General features: G+C 39.3%; 1 protein-coding gene across 5 annotated transcripts in view; it reads left to right on the top strand.

Annotated features, from left to right (window-relative positions):
* The window catches only part of RNF11 (ring finger protein 11), a 56,899-nt gene extending 45,692 nt beyond the window's left edge, over nucleotides 1-11,207 (top strand). Inside the window, exons 3-5 of one of the 5 annotated variants that reach the window (XR_008556915.1) lie at nucleotides 124-320; nucleotides 5,481-5,585; nucleotides 10,773-11,207. Coding sequence is in view for 1 of the 5 variants with exons in the window: in XM_008139509.3 (XP_008137731.2) it covers nucleotides 124-295 (172 nt within the window). In the remaining 4 variants the exon portion in view is untranslated. Of the gene's footprint in view, nucleotides 1-123; nucleotides 4,526-5,480; nucleotides 5,586-10,772 lie in introns of those variants that run through there. The other 4 variants (XR_008556914.1, XR_008556913.1, XR_008556912.1 and 1 more) reach the window with 4 other exon arrangements.
* Nucleotides 11,208-12,824: the final 1,617 nt, after the last annotated feature.

Genomic DNA, 12,824 nt, shown 5'->3' with positions numbered 1-12,824 from the left:
CTGGCAAACCATTTTTATCTGTTTCACATTAACCCTGTCATTGTAATAGGATTTTAAAGATTATTCTATACGGACCACTTCTCTATAAATGCTTTCTGATTATTTCTCTCTCGTTCCCAACAGGTGTGTGATCTGTATGATGGACTTTGTTTATGGGGACCCAATTCGATTTCTGCCGTGCATGCACATCTATCACCTGGACTGTATAGATGACTGGTTGATGAGATCCTTCACATGCCCCTCCTGCATGGAGCCAGTTGATGCAGCACTGCTTTCGTCCTATGAGACTAATTGAGCCAGGATCTGTCATCTGACTTCAAGTGAACCTTCATTTTTTTGGTGGTTTTGATCTTTTGTCACTGAGCCCAAAGAGCCAGGGATTAGGAATTAAGATCATGCACAAAAGTTTCCTAAAAATTCCTGAATGGCTGCAGATGTTGGGGAAAAGTACGTCATATTTTAGAAACTTAGGGGGAAAAGTAGGATGGTATTTTTATGTAAAGCCTTGACCCAGTGTTTAAAAATATATAATTGTATTTAGATCTTGTTATTGCTCCAGTACATAGGAATTGTGTAAAGTGTTACAGCAGCTGTTATATGTTTAAATCGTGTGTGTTGAAGATTAGGAAAAAGATAGTGGTTGTTTTTCCTAAATGAAATAACTTTTTTCTTCCCCCACCCAAATTCTTTTCTGAAGTTGCTAGCATTTGGGTCAAGGTTTTATTAAAAGCTACATTTTATAACACTGGCACAAAAAAAAAGTAGTTTTAAGCTTGTTTGCACAGTTCTTTTTTTCCATTGGAAATGGAATTCATTGCCTTAGGTCTTTTTAAATAGTGTATTATTATCGTTGGGGCTGGCTCTATGCTTGAAAACCAGTTTATTTATAACCTGTTATAAGTGCTATATCTGTTTGCAGTTAGGAAATGCAGAATTCAAAGTGATCTCCTAGCTTGTAAGCAAACTGAGATGCACTATCCCTTTCTATAAAAAAACATGAGTTAATGTGTCAAGAAACCAACTCTAGTATGGGGTTTAGTATTACCCTTTCCAGTGTGTTTTATCTAATTATTTTGGTTAATATGGTGATAATTAAAAGTCAAGGTAAATTTTAAAAATTAAGATTTCTGATTTATTGAGCTTGAATTATGCCACAGTGCTTATGTAAAAATGAAAGTGGCACCATGGTGAAACTGAGAAAAGTTTCTCGGTTTTAACAATTTTGATTTATTCTTTCTTGTGACCTCCTTCCCTGTTGTCTTGAACCATAGCAAAAGGATACTGCATCTCTTATTATTGTAGTGCTGAGGTTATTGAAATTATACAAAACACATCTCAGTCTCTGTTTCTTGGAAAGTCCTGCTAGCTGACTGGCAAGTCTAGTATAAGCAAGGATAATTAAGATATATGTATTTCATGTTTTGCACACAAATGCTGAATTTGTATAACCACATGACTTCATAGTTGTGATCTCAAAAAAGAAGGAATTTCTCCTTTATTTTTTTCTTGCAGTTAATGTAAGAACACTGAATCTCTAAGCTTCTGAAGTGTTAGAGGTAGAGATGGTCTAGTAAAGATGTAGTTGTAATGTTTTATCCATTTAGCATGTGTTTATTTTTCCGTATGTACTAAGAGGTGGTTTATTTGTTCAGCTCAGTGATATTACAGCTAAAGAAATCATTCATTAGCAAAAGGAGAGGCAGTTTCAACCTAACAAATAAGAAATGTTTCTTATTATTTTATATTGAGTTGAATATTTGACTCTTAACACTTTTCTGGATACAAAATACAAGTATCTTGAAGGTTCTTCATAACTGCATATAGAGGAATTTAGTATGTCATAAGTACTTTTTAAAGATTTGACATTTGGCTGTAGTATCCATATGTTGGTTAATTTTCTTATGAGCCCCATGATGGAAAGACTTAAAGATGAATTTGAGAGAAAAAAATGAAAGGAATTAGATTGTCAGGTTCTATTAAATTGTTACATGTATCTTGCTTAATTTTTGTTCATTAATTTATATCCACCCAATTACATAAAGCAAATTTGGAGGAAACACCTGAAGTTGTGCAATATTTTTAGTGATATTATTGTTTTTATCCTTGTGTTTTCTATTTAAACATGATGTCTGTGTTATCAAGTATTATAGTCAGACTTCCTTTTTTCTAGATCTTTAAATTTGGTAAATGAACTTTTTAAAAACTCATTTTTTATGTTGCTTTTAGTCTTTCTTTATATATGGCTTCTTTCACAGAAGTTTGGTAGTATTTAAGGTACCATTGAGTTTGGTAGTATTGAATTGAATGCTTTTTTTTTTTTAGGTACTTTGTATTCTTTGATTTTGACCTTCAGATACATGTTAAAAACCACCAATTTTGGCTTTTACTAAGTTAAATAAAGTTATAATACAGTTGTAAAGAGCTAAAGTTAGAGTTGATTACATAACAATATTTCCCAAGTTTTCTAATCTTTTCTTTAAAATATATATGTATAGTTTTAGTCAGTTACTTTTTAATCTTTGAGTATATATACTTTGGGGAAAGTATTTTTATGGCTTGGTATTTCATCATAAATTTAGAAGCTTAATAGATTCAAATTTTCTAAAGCCAGATGATATTTAGATTAGCATGTTCATGCTTGGCTATAGGATTTAAAATGTCTGAAAAGCCTGATGAGGAAAAATTAAAAGAATGTTATTCTTTTAAATGTAAACTAAACAAATTTAAATATTAGTAGTTTGGTTCACAGAAACCTTTTCAATTCTATGAGTGTTCTTTGTAGAGAATTTCTTAAGCCCAATATTATAACTCTCCCTACTATCAGTACTTACCGTGTGATATTAAAACAGTATGATTTTACAGAATACAGTGAGCATTGAAGTAACAAATTCTCTAAGTACAAACTCCTTTGTAAGGAAGCATGCATTTTTAAAAAGGAGAATGGGAATCAGGAAAAAGGTAAGTTTCTTTGGCATAATTCAGAAATGTATGCAGCTTGGTGGCTACCTCTGCTTACAAGGACATTAGCTAGTAGTCAGTTTCTAAGTCAACTGATTCACTTGCATTTAAGTGCATCGTAGCTGACATAACCTCAACTAATATTTTTTTAATCTTTATTATTGAAAGTATTACAGATGTCCCCCATTGACCCCTTTTAGCTCACCCCGCCCTCCATGCAAGGCCTTCACCACATTATTGTCTATATCCATGGGTCAACTAATTTTTTAAGCCTTTAATTTTGAAATTAGTGGACACGGGAAAAGTTGGATTTTTGGTTAGTAGCTCCTGAAGTAATATTAAATTTATTCACCTGAATTTAAAGATCATCTAGTCCAGTGGTCGGCAAACTCATTAGTCAACAGAGCCAAATATCAACAGTACAACAACTGAAATTTCTTTTGAGAGCCAAATTTTTTAAACTTCTTCTAACGCCACTTCTTCAAAATAGACTCGTCCAGGCCGCGGTATTTTGTGGAAGAGCCACACTCAAGGGGCCTAAGAGCCGCATGTGGCTCACGAGCCACAGTTTGCCGACCACGGATCTAGTCTTTTATTGGGTGGAGAGAAAGCCAGAAAAGATAGTTTGTTTTCCCCTTCCTGCCTACCTCTCTAAATAGCTCTCTTGCTCCAGCCTTACACTCAACTAGACTTCCCTAAGACACAAGCCTGATTCGGGATGTTCCCATCAGGGGAGTCAGTATCTGGCATGAGAGCCAGTATCTTCCTGATGCATTATATTAATCCTGTGGGGACTTAGCAGCTGAATTCCTTCTTGTTTTCCCCACTTGGTCCAAGTTTCTAAGTATTTTGCTATTGAGTTCTCTTGTTTCCATTAACTTTGTGCTTTCTCACAAAGGCTATTTGATGCTCCTGCTCCCTTTGGAAATGAATTGGTATTATAGGCTACCCTGCCTATTAGAAAGTTTGGATCTACCCATTTATCTCTTTAAATACATTTTTTCCTAAGGAAGATATTCTCAAAACCTAGGTGCTTATTTAATAAATGCTTGTTAAATAAAGTATAGAGTAAAAATGTCCAACTACAAAATTTCATCATTGCATTGAATATAATTGTTGATTGACCCTCCGTGAGGTGAGATTTTCTTAAGAGCTTTCAAAGATAATATCTGAAAGAATTTTTTCTTGGTTCTATATACATCAAAATATGTATTTGTCTATGCTCAGGTAGTGATTTAATGTTCACAGTTCAAATTTAGATAGGGCTTTAGTTTGTGATGTTAATCAGGGATGGGGAACCTTTTTCTGCCAAGGACCATTTGGGTATTTATAACATCATTCATGGGCCATACAGACTTATCAACTTAAAAATTAGCCTGCTATATTTGGTCAGGCATTTAACTCACCCCTAATGCCTTGCAGGGCCAGACCAAATGATTTCGAGAGCCTTATACAGCCCCCTGGCTGGATGTTCCCCATCCCTGATTTAAGTGAAACATAAGGTTAATGGAGTAAATAACTGTAAATGTTCAGTCCTATTGCATTATATAAACATCTTAAAACAGTACTTTGTCTACGTGGTTTAAAAGATATAGTAAGTTAATTATGTATTTAGGGAAAATTTATTGCACTGTTTGTTAGCTCTGCACATATAGCATTTCTAAAATATGTTTTTATTTTTTAATATATATTTTTTGTTGATTTCAGAGAGGAAGGGAAAGGGAGAGAGTGGTTGAAACATCCATGATGAGAGAATCATCAACTGGTTGCCTCCCACACCTCCCCCTACTGGGGATCAAGCCCACAACAGGGGCATGTGCCTTCACTGGGAATTGAACCATGACCGCCTGGTTCATAGGTCAGTGCTCAACTATTGAGCCACATGGGCTGCACATACAGTATTTTTAACCGGAGAAAAATAATCTCCATCTACTTTCTAGTTTCTAAGAGTTACATTACAATATATAGAAGTTAGTAAATGGATGTGACAAAAGTATTGGGGGAATGTTAATTTAAATATACTTTGTAATTCCTTTTATGAGAGCCTCTGACTAAAAGCATCCCACAAAAAATTGATTAGCTTAATTCTAACCAGCCCTTTTTAAAACCATACAGGGGTAAGTTAAAAATTAACACCAGTACTGGGTGTTCAGAGTTTGATTGTTTAGATAAGTGTATTCAGACTTTGCTTTTCCATTTGTCCTTTGGCATTTCCTTGTTCTTTAGCATGGAAATAGAAAATCCCAACAAATCCCTTTACAACCCATTAACTGGTTCATAAAATTTTTGTGAGAGACATTAGTGAAATTATACAAAAGAGGTTTGGATTTATCTGCCCATTTTAATTGTCCACATTGTTCTTGTTTGCTTTATCACTCTGAGCAATAGGCATTAGCTCAGGACAATAACTGGAACCATTTTACTACTGTTACTGATAGACTAAAACCACTTACCATTTCATACAAATTTTAAGGAAATTTTAGGAGTGATACTAACTTTCCTTTATATTCTTGTTTCTTGAGAAAAGTTACTGTCCACTTGAAGATTTAGTCATCTTTGGATGCTTTCCACAGAAAGTTTGTTTTCCTCTGCATATGAATGAAGAATGAAGCAGCATTATAAATAAGGTACACATTTTAGGCATTTAAGATTGATTGTGTTAAAAGGAGCAGCAGCACCTGTTTGCTTTGAACCCTTTCTATAACGTCAGGGCTTATAGGCTCCAGATTTCTTGGCACTGAAAAAAGAAGTTGAAGTGGATAACTGAAGGTTTGCCTCGGAGTCTAGTCATAGTCGTAAACTCTTGAGTGCTTGTGAGAAGATTTGGTTGGCTTTGCAGAAGTGATGAGCCCAGCTTTTATCTGGAGCCACATAGTAATTTAGTCATTTGGGATCCAAAGGCATTGTGTGAATTGGGAAGCCTGGAATATGTCAGAAAGACATTGAGATTGGCTTCTAACACTCTCCATACTTGAGGTGGGAGAATAGGCTACATTCTGCCAATTCCAGAATCAGAGCCAATCCTTGAGCTTTGACACTGTGCAAAATCATGACCTTCTGTCTGTGAGGGTAGCTGAACTCAGCAAATAGATTATAAATTAATAGCTACAGTTTTAGGATATGCAGTGTGTGGGGAGGGGAAATTGCTTTTCACAAACCATTTGTCATCATGGCCCTTGTGATGTGATCTTAACATGAGCAAGAATAATTTATAAACATTTTTCTTTCTGGTAGTGAGCAGGTACTATATCTAATAGGGCACTTTGAGATGGTTTGTTATTGCAAGTACCGTTCTCGGGATTATTTATTTCTTAAACTGAGTTAATTGCTTTGAAGATATCTTTGAAGTAAGAAATCATATTTATGGGTATGGGTTTTGATAAACTGAGTTTCTGATTTCCATGATGAGCAAAGGACATGAAATGCCAACTCACATGGATTCTTAGAGCCTGACTATCACTTAGCATATTGAAAGTATTTTTTTCCCTTTAGTAGCTGGTGAAGGGAAGATTTATTTTTATCAGCAAGTTTACAGAAAGCAGAGGCAAGTGTTGCTGGATATCTGGTATGGCACCAGCTCCTAAATTCCATGTTTAACCCTATAGAATCCATTCTTCATGTAGCAGCTAAAATAATTTTGAGTAAATTGGATAATGTCATTCCTCTGCTTAGAACTTGTATAGCTTCCCAGTGTACTGAGTTAATGAAGATCCATTGGCTTTCTGCTCTCTTCTTTCATAGTACTCTACCTTATAGCCTTGTTTGACTTTTTTTTTGTGCCTTCTAAAATGTCAAGCTTGTTCCTATTTCAAATCTTTTGGAATTACAGTTTCTGCCCTGTAGTTCACTTCAGTCATTTCAATGACTGGCTTGTCCTCCGGACCAAACACATCCCCTTTTTATATACTCCTACTAGTATGTCTTCCTTAGCAGACTAAGCTCCGTGAGATCAAGATATTTGGGTGAAGGGAAGGAGAAAATGGGGAAGAAGAGAGCCCTAAGGAATCTGAACATTTCTGATTCAGAGGGAGCCATCATCAAGGAAGTTCCCATTGGAAAATAGGGATCTTATAAAGAAGGGCAAAGGCAACGTTCTGATAAGCTTTGTCACTAACCAGTACCACAGACTGTATTCACTGTCCTCATTCTTCCCTTCACCTAGGAAAGTTTCTGTATATGAATTTTGAAAAAAAAAAAAAAAGGTCATATAGCGGATGCATGTTGTTTTTGTTTGCCCAGCATCCCATCTTTTTTGTAGTAAAAACCTCCAAATAGCATATGACCCATTTGGATCAATTGTAGTACCTCCCTTTCTAAGGCAGTGTGATTCTCAAACTTTAGTGTGCATCAAATCCACCTGGAGGGCTTGTTAAAATTTAGATTACCTGGCCTCACCCTTCTATCAAATACCCTGATGATCTCATGCTGATCTGGGGAAACTGGTCTAAGGGATGATCATTTAATCAAGCTGGACTAATCTGAGTTCTTATCTGGGATTTTTCATACTGGATGTAGGAAAAGAAGCTCGCTTCTTCTGGTCACAAAGCTGTAAGGATGTGAGGTATGAACGGCCATGTACACCCCTGCCATGCAGAGAAGCCAGTTCAAGAGAATAAATCTAACACAGGAGCAGAGTCAAGAGATGGAGAGCACTAGAGCCTTTGATTCAGTCATCCCCTAGGCCAGTGGTCGGCAAACTCATTAGTCAACAGAGCCAAATATCAACAGTACAACGACTGAAATTTCTTTTGAGAGCCAAATTTTTTAAACTTAAACTTCTTCTAACGCAACTTCTTCAAAATAGACTCGCCCAGGCTTTGGTATTTTATGGAAGAGCCACACTCAAGGGGCCAAAGAGCCGCATGTGGCTCGTGAGCCGCAGTTTGCCGACCACGGCCCTAGGCCAGCTGTCGCCAACTGGTGGTCCGTGAGATCCGAAAGGTTGGCGACTGGTGGTTTAAGGGAATCTTTGGAGCAGTGGTCACCAAGACCACTGGTGGTCCATGAGGTCCGAAAGTTTGGTGACCACTGCCCTAGGCCAAACCCACCACTGCCTTCCCACAGTATATGTGGCCCAATAAATTTCCCACGTAAAGTTAGTATTTTTAGTAGATCAGGCTTTTCTCTAACTGTAAATTTGCTCACAACCTCTTTCATAAATAGTTAACTGAAAGCTGTAGTCCAGGGGTGACAGATTTCTGGCTTTGACCCACAGATACGATGTTGCCACACTTAAAATTGAATGCCTTTAGCATACACATACCAGTTTTCAAATGTTCCTCTTCTTACTGTCTTGCTAGAGGTCCGGTACACGAATTCATGCATGGATGGCGTCCCTCGGGGTGGCCTGCAGAGTTTGGGCCCCAGATTGCACTCCCAGCCTCGCAGCTCCAGCTCATGCCCCCAGCCCCGCAGCCCCACTGGCACTCCGCCTTGGCCTGGAGCCACCCCCTCACCTTTACCATCCCGCCTGTGGGGCAGTCAGTCAGGGCTGGGCCCCCTGCTCAGCTCCTGCGAGCCAGGCGGTAGCCATGCTCCCCACCATCGCTGCTGGTCACCATTGGCGGGACAATTGGCGGGGCGATCGGGCCCCTGCTCGCACCTGCCTTGGCCTGGCGCCACCCGCTCACCTGCTCCTGCTCCACCATCCTACCGCAGTCTGCTCTCATTGGGGCCCATGGGGGCCAGCAGCGCCTCCACTGCCGCCCACTGCCAGCACCACATCACCAACGCCCGCCATGTTCTGCGCCACCCCCTGGTGGTCAGCGCACATCATAGTAAGCGGTCGGTCTCCAGGTTGAACAACAGCCCAAGGGGACAATTTGCCTATTAGGCTTTTATTATATAGGATACCAAACCTCTTCTAGCATATGGTTTGCTGCCCCTCAAGCCTCAGTCCAGGCCTGAGTCTCTACATCTGTTCAGGCCTCACTTCTTGTCTCTAGAGTAGCTGACCAGACTCTACCTATCCATCTGGGGATTAGATCATGCCTTTTCCTCGAATAGTCCTTGATCGTTTTATGAGCAAATACTGTTGCTTAAGGGTTGCCTTTTTTTTCCTTTTGGCTTTATTGAAGTTAGACCCTATCCCTACTTCAGGAAGCCTAGTGGCCTGGGGAAACTGCCACACAGACATGTGCCCTGTGTGTTTCAAGCTGAGTTTCTAATGTTTGAGTTTTTAGCCAGTACCTTAAGGGTGGCCTAAATGACTATAAATCAGTCCAACTTTTAAATTGATCATTTTAAGCTCAACCAGCAGTTTAGCAAAGTGTGGGCTTTAGAATTCAACTGCCTGGCTTCAAATCTTTATGCTGCAAAGTAACCAGGTGATCTTAGGCAAGTTATTTAACCGGTTTCCGTTTTCTCATCTGTAAAATCACAATAATAGTCCCTACTTCATGGTGTGGTTATGTGGATTAGAAGCATGTCAAGTGCTTAAACTAGCAACTGGTAAATAATGAGCACTTGATATTAGCTATTTTTCTTCCACCCAGAGCATATAGCGTCTGGTGTTCAGAAGTGTTTGTTAATGATGTGAAGAAAAACAAGACAATCCAGTCCAGTCATTTGTGAGGTGTTAGCTGTGATGTGTCGGATTAAACTTTAATGTCAACTTTAAGAAGTCCATAGTGACCTTTAGTAATTGTATATCTTCCCAGAGGAAGGACTGTATTACATTTTGTCACTTGACAGTTGACTTTGTGCAGTGGAGTCAATTCATAGATTGCTAACTTAGAAGTGAATTTTTCAAGCCCCCAAATGAGGCTCCTTGTTTGTGGACTCACCCTGTTGGGCAGTAGTGAACTTTGCACCAGGTTTCCCAGGAGCTATGCTAACCCAAGCAGAAGGACACTTACTAGCGTTGGAGAGCTACCTCTGGGGACAGGGGTGAGGAGTTCCCATTTGGTTTTCAGAATCTGGGTACCTTTCCTTTATTACTGCATTAGTGTGATGGTGCTAAGGACATAAGGAAATAGTTGTTGAAAAGGCACACTGTTAACTTTAATTTTTAAACAAACGAGAAGTTGTCCATTCCCCATCATATTAGAATTAAACTTGGGAGTAACTCCAGAAATAAGTGTCTTTGGATTTTATTCCTTTGTTGAATGTAGTCACAGGCTAGGGTTTTCTAAAACCTCCTGGTGCTGTTCTTCAGGTGCCAGGAATCGCCCACCTGGACCTCAGCCAAGTCGTGGGTTGGTGTTGGCCCTTTAGGGTCCTGTCTTTGCTGTCGGGTCCTGGCTTTTTTTGCATGAATGACGATAGAGGTCTTGGAAACACTCCCATTCTGACTTGAGAGATAAGGAATAGGGAATCCTGCCAACACATGGGAGAACTGATAGGGAGCAGCACACCGCTGAAAGCCAGCCAGCCAGCCAGCCCAAGGGCCTGTGATCAGTGAGAGGCAGAGGTAGACTTTCCGTTGTCAAGGGCCTGTTCAGGTCATGTTACACAGTTGCTACTTCCTAACAACTGAGTTCCTCTGTGTGGCACAGAATGCAGACTTGTCCCAAATGAGGATTATTTGCTCGCTGGGTATCCTAGGCTACAGTCAGGGCCCCTGATTGAGGAAGCCTATCATTTCTGGTTAAGTTTTGGCAAAAAGTAGAGAGTTATGTATCTGTGGCCTCATTTTGGAGATGAAAACCCACCAACAGACTTGACCAGAGTTAGAATTCTAACTGTTGACAGCAGGAAAGAGAGTAATCTAGTCCAAATTACTAGTTTTTAGAGGGTCTGTGATTTTCCTAAGGTTACTCTGAAAATCAGTCAGTAGCAAAGCAGGGACTACAATCAAGTCTCCTTATTTTTAGGCCAAAACTCTCCACCTGACCAGCTGCCTATCCAGGGCAGATGTGCTGGAAAAGTCTTTAAGAGAAGTAACCAGAAATGGCTCAAAGAGACACAGTGAGAAGCCCATAATGGAATTTTCACCTTCAAAGGCCTCTGCACAAGGGTATAGTGTCAGACACCCAATATGGTCACCCTCCACTCTCCTCCACATACATGTTTTTCACAGACTATCTCAAGCGGCAGCTAGGATAAAGGAGACAAAATCCACTGATTTCTCTTACCAGCCAGGCTGCAGCCAGGGCAGCAGAGGTAAAGGTGACATAGGCTAATTAATGAAGCCCAGCAAGAAAACAGCAACAAACACTGACAAGGAAACCATCTGGCTAAACTTTAAAATACAAGCGGAAGCACCTAAAATAAATGTTGAAATAAAGCTTTTTATAAACTATTTTGCAAATTATATTTTGTATCTCTGACCAGTACTGCTTTTATACAGCAGCAGATAGAGTTCCAATATGTGGGGAAGCCACTAAATGCTGTCCTCTCAGCAGCCTGGCTCTAATCACTTCTGACCCTGCCCTGCCCAGCCACCTAGAAACAAACTGGTCTCCCAGCACCCAGGCTTTGGAGGAAATAGAGCTTGCAAAGGGCTGCTCTATGGAGAGCATTCTTTAGTCTAGTTCTAACAAAATGAGAAAAAAAACTCCTTAGCATTTCTGTTCTGAAGGTACTAAGTGCAAAGGAGGACCTTGAATGAGGGTTTTCTGCTTTTCTTTCCCTAATGAGAAAATGCCTATAACCCATTGCTTCATTCAGTGTCAGTCATAGGAAGCTGGTTGACTGTACATTAATAGATTAACCCACCCAGCCACTGACAGATGCTCAAAAGTGTTTGCTAAATACAGCAGTGCTGGAAGATTAGAAAAGTTGTCTACAGTCTTTCCCTTAAAGAAATTGCATTCATGTATTTGAGGAGTCACATGTTCATAGATGACTATTTTTACTGTGTCCATGATTTTTCTAGGGAAATGGTTAAACTGAAGTATGCTGTCATGAGATTGTGAATGGTAAAATTTGGTGTTGGTTACTGAACTTTTGAGTTCTCATTTTAACCGTCCCAGAAGTTGCAAATGCAGGTGCTTTTAGAGACCAGAAAGATAAGTATTTAAAGTGGCCTCTACTCAGCTCCAACTGACAGTTGCCTTATTGCCTTATGGTATTGAGGCCCCGTGTTGCCAGATGGTGTTTTTTGTGTGTGTTTTTTTAATTAGAGGTCAGAAACCAGACTTATTTGTGAAATCTCCCCATTTTTAAATGTTGTTAACTTATTCTAAAAATTTTTTAAATATCATGTTGTCCATATAAAATATACCTGGGCCATATGGTTTCTGATCTAAACTTTCTGCCCTGCCTAAGAATTCAAGCAACACATACTTTACTGAAATACTAGTAGATGTTGCATGATCTCTTCTAAGTATACGTTTTATTACTTAAATATTTCTTTGCTCTTAACTGAAAAAAATTAAAACACATAAAATATGCCAAGAATTACCATCCTATTTCTAAGAAAAATGCTGTCAGTAAATAAATGTACCTCAGAATGAAGTAGAGATGATTTTATAAATTATTCCCAATGGTTTCAATCTGAGAGAAAACCACCCCCCCCCCCCAACTTCATGGCACAGAAAGAGCCACACACACAGGTCCCCTTCTGTCAGGCCTCGGCATCCCCATTTCTTACTGGTGGAGACTGATTTCCTACAGATGGATCCCAATGAGTTATCTCACTAAATAGACATGTTTGCTTTTTCAAAATTGGACAGATACAAAGGGAGTTAAAACGAAGTGTAAGAAGATAGTGGGTGTCTATGTGCAACCCCAGAAGCCTTGAAGCCTGAGGTCAGACCGTCCTGAGGGTCCTTCTAGCCCTGGAAGCTGAGACCTTGCTGAAATTTGAAAAGCAGTTTGGCCTTTGGCAGCATACAGATTTACCTCCCGATCAGTATGGGTTAAAGTAAAGATTACAGGTGGTTGGTTGGTGGTTTTTTGAAAAGCCAACTATGACCCCATCA

This window comes from Eptesicus fuscus, chromosome 9 (assembly GCF_027574615.1).
Source record: "Eptesicus fuscus isolate TK198812 chromosome 9, DD_ASM_mEF_20220401, whole genome shotgun sequence".
NCBI lineage: Eukaryota > Metazoa > Chordata > Mammalia > Chiroptera > Vespertilionidae > Eptesicus > Eptesicus fuscus.
The sequence above is the reverse complement of the archived record's forward strand: the minus strand, read 5'-3'. Positions and strand labels throughout refer to the sequence as shown.